The sequence below is a fragment of the Lipotes vexillifer genome, unplaced genomic scaffold (genome assembly GCF_000442215.2).
Source record: "Lipotes vexillifer unplaced genomic scaffold, Lipotes_vexillifer_v1.1 scaffold743, whole genome shotgun sequence".
NCBI lineage: Eukaryota > Metazoa > Chordata > Mammalia > Artiodactyla > Lipotidae > Lipotes > Lipotes vexillifer.
The window spans coordinates 525,070-533,478 of NW_006779070.1; the positions used below are offsets into that span (position 1 = coordinate 525,070).

The 8,409-nt window shown below is 52.6% G+C and overlaps 1 protein-coding gene across 1 annotated transcript in view; it reads right to left on the reverse strand.

The window, feature by feature from the left end:
- Positions 1–1,245: 1,245 nt before the first annotated feature.
- Positions 1,246–8,409, reverse strand: part of HTR3A (5-hydroxytryptamine receptor 3A) — a 13,338-nt gene continuing 6,174 nt past the window's right edge. Inside the window, exons 5-9 of the mRNA XM_007452208.1 lie at positions 6,945–7,114; positions 4,270–4,430; positions 3,738–3,948; positions 3,406–3,627; positions 1,246–1,544 (exon numbers count right to left, since the gene is read on the reverse strand). Of these exons, the coding sequence (XP_007452270.1) occupies positions 1,246–1,544; positions 3,406–3,627; positions 3,738–3,948; positions 4,270–4,430; positions 6,945–7,114 (1,063 nt within the window). The remainder of the gene's footprint in view (positions 1,545–3,405; positions 3,628–3,737; positions 3,949–4,269; positions 4,431–6,944; positions 7,115–8,409) is intronic.

Here is an 8,409-nt window from a genome sequence, read left to right on the forward strand (position 1 = left end):
GGAAAGAGATAAATCTGGAATGAGAAAGGGAGAACCAGAGAAAGCCTCAAGCAAACAGGGTAAACATGAGGCCATCTTTCTTGGTGGTTCTGGCACTCCTTTCCTCTGAATGCTTGTTAGGTGGATGGAGTGATAGAGTTGGGATGCTCCTGAGCATGTCTTAAATCCTGATGTGTGGGAGAGGGGCCAGGACCTGGGATGCAAGATCAAAGACCATGCCGCGGCCTCTGCCTCCGTCATGGTCCTGCTGTCTGGTGGATGTGCCAGGGGCCGGCTGCTGAGAGTTCCCAAAGGAGGAACATAAACTCAAGACTTAGCAGTTTCTGCTTTTCAAACACCGAACCAGTGGGTGCTGGCTGTGGTGCCGACGTTCTTGCAGGGAGAGAGCTGGCTTCCAGCTTCACCAAGAGACCGTGAGCCCAGAATGTTAGCAGGACCGTGTAGACCCTTCCAGCATCTTTCCAGGAGGTCACAGAACTGAGCACCCTCCTCCCCACCTCCGCATTGTGTTCATGGTCCTAACCCTCACACTTTGGATCCCACCTCCTATTGTTTCTTTTTCAGAACAGCCACCGTTTGGTCACTTCTTAATTCCTTGGGGCAGAGAGCATCATACATCTGAAACCACAGATAATTCCCCAACCTCATTTCCACCAGCAACTTCAGACCTCATCTTCCACCCAGCCAGCTGCTGACAAATGGTCAGGAAGAGAGTTTAGGGTCTTCATAGCATTTTATTACCCCACCTCCCCCATCTGATGGATGTTCAGGGAAGTGGCCAGAGGTGAAGCGAACAGAGAGACATTAGGGTTGGATAAACCTAATGCAGAGTTATCAGGCCCGTGTGGTAGAGAGCTGGTTTACCTTCCATCTCAAAACAAGGCTGAGGGAGTGAGCAGATTCCAAAGTGCCAATTCAGGGGAGTGCCAATGGGGAAACTGAGGCTTGATGCTTAGATAGAGTGAAGTCAGGGCATGCGTGGGTTTCTCCTGATCTAAGATAGTGTGTTTTAAAGCCATAATGGGCCTGTTGGAGAGTGGAGGAGGATGTAAGAGCCTTAAACACCAAGTCTCTAGGGGAAGGGTTAAGGCCCTGGTTCGGGATTACTGAGAGACTTGGCATTGGAAACAGGCATGGAACTGTTTATGTGTTTTGAGAACGTCCCTGGCATCCCCTGGGCCCTGAAATTCCCCCATCCCCGTCCTAACCAGCCTCATTACCCACCCCCTACTGGGCTGGACCCACTCAGGAATACTGCCAGATGGACCAGAGCGTGACCAGGGTGACGCTGTAGGCCAGCACCGCCAGCAGGTAGATGCGGAAGAGCAGCCTGTCCAGCACGGAGCCCACGCGCAGCCAGTCCCGGGCCACCTCTCGGCTCTCCTCCCGTGTTTCCAGGAAGTGCCGGATGGAGGTCAGCTCCCGCAGCAGCCCACGCACCGCGAGGGAGGCCTCCCGCGGCCGCGGGGGAGGGCTGCCACTGCCCCTCGGGGTCTTCTCCAAGTCCTGGGATGCCCCCAAATGGCTGCAGTGGTTTGCCATGTCTAGAAGAAGGGCAGGGCATTGGCAAAGGAGGGAGGCCCAGCAGCCTTGCTTGCACACTGACCTTCATGTTTCTAAGGCCTCGGACATTTTTATTATGTATGATCTCAGATCAAAAAAGTATAGAGAATAACTTACGTATTTGTGTACCCACCATCCAACTTAAACAAAGGAAGCCAGTACAGGGACTTCCCTGGCGGCGCAGTGGTTAAGAACCCGCCTGTCAATGCAGGGGACACAGGTTCGAGCCCTGGTCCGGGAAGATCCCACGTGCCACAGAGTAACTAAGCCCGTGCGCCACAACTACAGAGCCTGTGCTCTAGAGCCCACAAGCCACAACTACTGAACCCGTGCACCACAACTACTGAGCCCACGTGCCACAGCTACTGAAGCCCGCACGCCTAGAGCCCGTGCTCCACAGCAAGAGAAGCCACCGCAATGAGAAGCCCACGCACCACAACGAAGAGCAGCCCCCGCTCACCACAACTAGAGAAAAGCCCGCGCACAGCAACGAAGACCCAATGCAGCCAAAAATAAATAAATAAAGTATGGTTCATTAAAAAAAAAAAAAAAAAAAAAGCCAGTACAGGGGAAGATCCGTGTATGCCTCTCCTTAGTCACATCCTCCGTTCCCTCCCCACATCACCAAGATCACGAATTTGATATTTATCCTTTCCATGCATGTTTTTAACCCATGGGCTTTCCCCAGCAATTTGATATCCATTATTTCATTTGAGCCTCCCAGCAGCCCCACAGAGAGGCAGAGTAAGAGTAATTACCAACCACACTCTTCATATGAAGATGCTAAAGCTCAGAGAGGTTGTGACTAGCCCGTGGTGACACAGTTGGAGCATCATTTAAACAGGGAGGCCACCAAGGCCCAGGTATCTGGACTCCAAATCCACTGCTCTGTCCACTACATCATATTGCCTCACTGCCCTCCTCTCCATGACTTTGAATCCTTCTAGACCAGAAAACACACCTTCGCATCACTACCTTCCCCAGGTGAGCAGCTGAATTAGGTATTAGGCTGCTGCGCGAGCTCATGACGAGATGCTCTTTGATTAACCACCTTCTGTAAAAGGCCTGGCCCCAGCCAGGAAGGCAAGGGAGGAGCGTGGGGTGGAGAGTTTAAAACACCAGCTTAGAGTCAGGTGGGCTTGGGTTCAAATTGTGGGCCCAGCAGGTCCTGGCTCTGTGACTTAGGCCAAGCTATCTGGCTTCTCTATGCTTCTGTTTGCTGTCTGAAAAATTAGAGTGAAGATCCTATTGAGTTGCCATGAGAATCACCTGTGATAATGCACGGACAATGCTCTGCAAACACCTGGTAAAGTGCTCAAGAAATAAACCAACAAACCAACCACCACCACCACCAACAGCAAGGATGACAAATTCCTCAGGGGCATGAGGAAGTTAGTGTCCCTCTGTGCCCTGTCTCTCTGCCTCATAGGTGTTTGAAATTCTAACGGACCTGGTCTTTGGCTGATTCTGAGTGAGTGTTAGGAACCCGGGTGCAGTGCTGAACCACATGAGGTTAGCTGTCCCATAAGTGCCCGAGAGGCATCCATTTGACCCCCGCCTCGGAATCCATCTCAGGAGACGCCACCCTCAGCCCAGAGGTCTCAGCTCCTGATCTGCTCAGCCTCTGGGACTCCTAACCGCTCTCCATCCCCACCTGGGATGATGCGCGAATACAAAGGTGAGGAAAGGGTTTGATTGATGCCTTTGGCTGAAGTCCACCATGGGTTCTCTGTGCAGGATGGTACCCACTTCCCAGGGCCTGCCCAGGCTCTCTGGCCCAGCTAGCTCTCCGGAGAATCCCTCCCATGTCCCTGCATCCAGGCCAGAAGTTCCCCCTCTCACCTGAGCAGTCATCGGTCTTGGTGGCTTGGGAGGTGGCTGGGGACCTCCGGAAAGTCGACTGTTCCCCTAGGCAGAGGAGCAGGGAGACTCTCTCCAGGACCAGGTGCCTCAGCCAGGCAGGCACTGGCTGCTGCAGGTTCTGCTTGTGTACCAGCCGCACGATGAGGATGGTCTCGGCCAAGCTGATCACCAGAAGAGCCATGCACACGACGAAGTAGACACCTGTGCACCCCGGGGTGGGGCGGGAGTGGGGAACACACACGGGAGGTAGGAGAGGGCCGGTTCCTCTGTTCCTCGGTCGCACTGAGCTCTTCCCCGGGAGCGGGCCTTACCAATGAGGGGTGTGCCGATGGCCGTGGCCGGCAGTGTGTCGGACACAATGATCAGGAAGACGGAGTAGCCCAGGAGGAGCGTGATCTTGAAGGAGACCCTCTCGCCACTGTCCGGGGGCAGGTAGAAGCCTACGATGTCCATGATCATGAGGAAAATACTGGGCAGCAGCAGGCTGACCACATAGAATAGGGGCCGCCGGCGGATGACCACCTGGGACCAAGAGAGGAGCTCTGAGGGAGCCGGGAGCAGACGGGTCCTGCACCCAGGAACCACCACCCAATCCCAGAACCCCCTGCTTTGTGGGGCTTGCAGCCTGGATTGCTCAGAGAAGGAGATGGGCAGACCCCCTATTCCACCTCCAGATCCAGGCTTGCGGCTGTTCAGGAAAAGTAAAGGACAATTCAGTTGCGTTTCCTCACCTACCTCATTGAGGGAAGAGTGTGAGTTGGGAAAAGGGCTATGCCTCCTTAAGCCTACCTGGGTGTGACTTTATTCATTGTTTTACCCACATCCGCTTCCTGTCCGACTCACATAGAACTTCATCTCTGCGTAACAGTCGCTGCTTTCTATACTGAACTCCTGAAACTGGGTCAGCACCCCCAGCAGCTCCCACTCGCCCTGGTTCATGAAGATGCTCCTGTCCAATTTCACCTTTTCCGGCAGGCGCCACAGGGAGATGTTGATGTCCTGGACTGAGAGAGGAGAAATCAAGCAGCTTTGGAGTCTGAGCCAGGGCTGTGCCTGTGATGGTGGGGCAGCACCCACGTGGTGTGGCTCAAGCCTCAGCTCTTAATCTTCAGCCTCAGTTTTGTCAGCTATACGATGAGGTAATAGTGCACACTGTACCCGTGTGTGCGGTGGGGCTGTAACAAGGGAGACGAAGTCTTGGGTGGGAACACAGCAAAATGCCAAGAACCAGCGAACCATTTATTAGGAAGCGCTCTTCTCTCTCTGTTTCTGTTTCTGTCTTTGTCTCGGTCTCTCTCTGTTTTTCTCTCTCTGTCTATCTCTGTCTCTGTCTGTCTGTCTGTCTGTCTGTCTGTCTCTCTCTCTCTCTCTCTCACACACACACACACACACACACACACACACACCCCTTCAAGCACCTTTCTAGGTTTCCTGTTAGAATTTCTCATTTAGACAATGAGCAAGAGTCAGCTTTCCTCACCTTTGCCTTTGATAGAGCTGCCTGTCTTTATTTATTTTTATTTTTTTTTTGCTGTACGCGGGCCTCTCACCGCTGTGGCCTCTCCCCTTGCGGAGCACAGGCTCCGGACGCGCAGGCTCAGCGGCCATGGCTCACGGGCCCAGCCGCTCCGCGGCATGTGGGATCTTCCCGGACCGGGGCACGAACCCGTGTCCCCTGCATCGGCAGGCGGACCCTCAACCACTGTGCCACCAGGGAAGTCTAAAGAGCTGCCTGTCTTTAAAGGTGAATTAGGAAAATAAGCAAAACCCTCACTTATAGAACAGCAGTTATACTGCTCTGTATCAATTCTAGAGAAACAGATACACATATGCACAAAAGGACAAGAGTATCCATTGCAGCAAAATATTGGGAAAGATCTAAATGGCTACCAATCAGGAAAATGCTTAATAAGGTATCATGTGGTCCAAATCATAAGCTATTCTACAGCAGTCGAAATTTATGAGGAAGAGCTAAATCTGCAGTAACTTGGAAAAATGTCCAAGACCTGTTGTTGAGTAAAAAGGCTCAGATCCCAGTATATAATAGAACATGAAATATTTTACATTTATGTAAAATAAAAACCTATAAGACAATTTCCAGGCACTTTCCATAGATGTGTACGTATGTGTATATATTCAAAGGATAGAGTAGGATCTGGAAGAACATATTATATGAAGTTTGTACTGATAAAAATTGTTAAGTCTTGGTGTGGGGAGTTGTTGGTAAGAGTTTGGGACTGAGAGTAAAGGTCAAAGATCAAAGATTATTTGTAATTACGGCTTTAAAAAAAAATTTTTTTTTGCCGCGCTGCGTGGCATGCAGGATCTTCGTTCCCCGACCAGGAATCGAACCCCTGCAGTGGAAGGGCAGAATCTTAACCACTGGACCCCTAGGGAAGCCCCTGTAATTATGGCTTTTGTTCAAGGGAGTTAGGTATTACCTTTGCCATTTACAGTTAATGCAATAAAATCAGGATAGAACTGGAGGATGCCTTTTTGCAGTAGGGCAATTCTCATTTCACCAGACCATACTGGGCACCTAACATTTGTCCACTCAATACAAGTTTACCCAGCGTCTTCCTTTAGGCTGGCACTGCCCTGGGGATCTAATGGTGGATAGAAATCATGTCGCTGCCCTCTCTAAGTTTCTACCTGGAGGAGTAGACATTGAACAAGTCCTTACAAGTGACTAGAAGTGGGGAGAACAGGAGACTAAGAAGTTGAGTGCTGGGGATGCCTCGTCTGGGGGATGAGAGGGGGTTTCCCTGGGGCACGGACGGGGACTAGGAGGATTGCAGAGGAGTTGGCCCAGCTTGGGGGGGGGGTGGGGCAGAAAGGGGAAAGGGGGAGGGAGGGGGAGGGGCACGTTGGTCTAGGAGAGGAAGCAGCATGTGAGAAAAGGAAAGAACAAGGGGCTCTGGGGCCCAGGAAGGCAGGCAGCTGGGCTGGGGAGCGCACACCAGGTGAGGCTGGAGGTGTGGCCACACTTTGCAGGGGCCTCTCTGCCAGGTAAGAGATTTGGATTGTGTCTCAGGGAAGCAGACAGTGACATGATCAGATCTGCATTTTAATGAGATCTCCCTGGCTGCTGTGAGGAGCGTGAATGGGGGGGAGGGAGGAAGAATGAATGGGTGGGGACAGCTGGGAGGCTACTGCAACAACCTGGGCAGGAGATGAGGGTTGCTTGCACTGGGGGGAGGGTCCATCAGTGGAGAAGTGGCTGGATTTGAAAGACATTTCATGCCAGATCCTACTTGTGATATTGGGAAAGAATTGTCCCTGAGCATGTTGCCATCAGTTTACACTGTCTCGTTCAATCCTTATGACAACTGAGGGAGGCGACAAGGGCAACAATGGTAGTGCCATTTGGAAGATAAGGAAACACAGGCTCAGCAACATTAATAAACAAGGGGTGATCAAGTTGGAGGAGGGAGACTGCATCCTAGGGTGTGCTCCTCAAGCGGGCACCCCGGGCGTCCCCAACATGTGCTCCCACCTCCCGAAGCCCACAGACTCACTGGTGTGCAGCCAGCTGGTGAAGGTCAGTGAGCAGTTCTGTACATCGAAGGGGAAGTTGTAGATGTCGAGGCTACAGGCGGTCACCACCTGGAGGGGTTTGTAGTTCTGGACCTCTCCATGATGCCGGACATACACGTACGGGATATTTGGAGACTTCCCCACGTCCACACTGGCCAGGGAAGAGGGGTCGGTTTGGGACTCAAGAAGCAGGTGAAGCTGTGGGAGTCTGAAGGTCTCTGAGCTACTCGGCAGGGAGGGTCTAGGCAGCAAGACATCCTGGCAGTTTTGTCTGGCCTCCGTTTTTCCAAGCTTCTTATCTATCTTAGGTTTCCTCACCTGCCATTGCCAAGGCCACTTTCCAAGCAGTAAAGGGCATTTCTCATTTATCCCCCTGGCAACCTCACCACAAAAGGCAGGCCAGGAGTCCATGGACCCCCAAGCCACGGGCTGTAAGGAGAATGCCCAGCTGTCCCCACACGCCCCCAACCCGGGCTGGGCAGAACTCAGCCCCCAGGATCGCCAGCCCGATGGTGACGGGCAGGCTTGGTGGGAGAGCAGGACCTTGGGTTCCATCCCTAGAAGTCCTGTGAAATGAAAACCATCATTTCCAGGGTGGGGCAGCGGGGAAGGAACTGGCAAAATCAGTGAGAAGAATTGGAACAAAACAGCAAAATCCTGCAAACTTCATCCCGTTCTATCAGCCCACCCCGGGCCGGGCTCTCCCAAGCAACCACTGCGGCTGAGCCTCGGATCCTGAGCCTGCAGCCTTCTGTGACATCAGGTTGAGAGATGAGAAGTCAAGACCAAGGCTACGTCACTGTTTAAGCTGGAGATCCAGCCAGAAACTGGGGCTCCCCAATCCCTCCAGCCTGAGCTATGCAAGGCCGGGGCTCTGAGTCAGCTGCCTCCCCAAATAACAAGGTGAATGGCACCCCCTGGAACTGGGTGATGCGGGGGGTACTGGGTGGAGGGCAGCTGGCCCCCGCCACCTTCTCTTTCTGTGTATCTCCCCAGCCATCTTCCCAGACCTTGGATTCAGAAACCCAGGCAGTGGAGCCTGAAGAATGGGGAGAAGGAATGTTGGCAGCTAGGAATAAAGGCTGGTGGGACCCATTTCATATCGGGGGTGCAATTTGTGGCCAGTGAGGCACATGTGTGACTTGAAAGTTTGCGTGTCTCCCGGCCCCAAATCTCCTTCGTGACCAGGAGCAGTAACCACCCCTAGCACTTCATTCCTTTCAGTAACGTAACTGTCCCTTTTAAAAACGCAGCCCTTCCTCATTAGACTATTATGATTCAGTGTGGATTCATTCACTGGCCTCCCTTCCCGGGGAAGGGGGCCCTTGGACCAAGAAGTGCAGAGTTTCAACATCAGACATAGAGGAGTTTTCTAAAAAGAAAAGAAAGGGAGAAAAAAAACAAAGGGGAATTGGGGCCCGATTCAACTTTACCTATGGTTCAGCA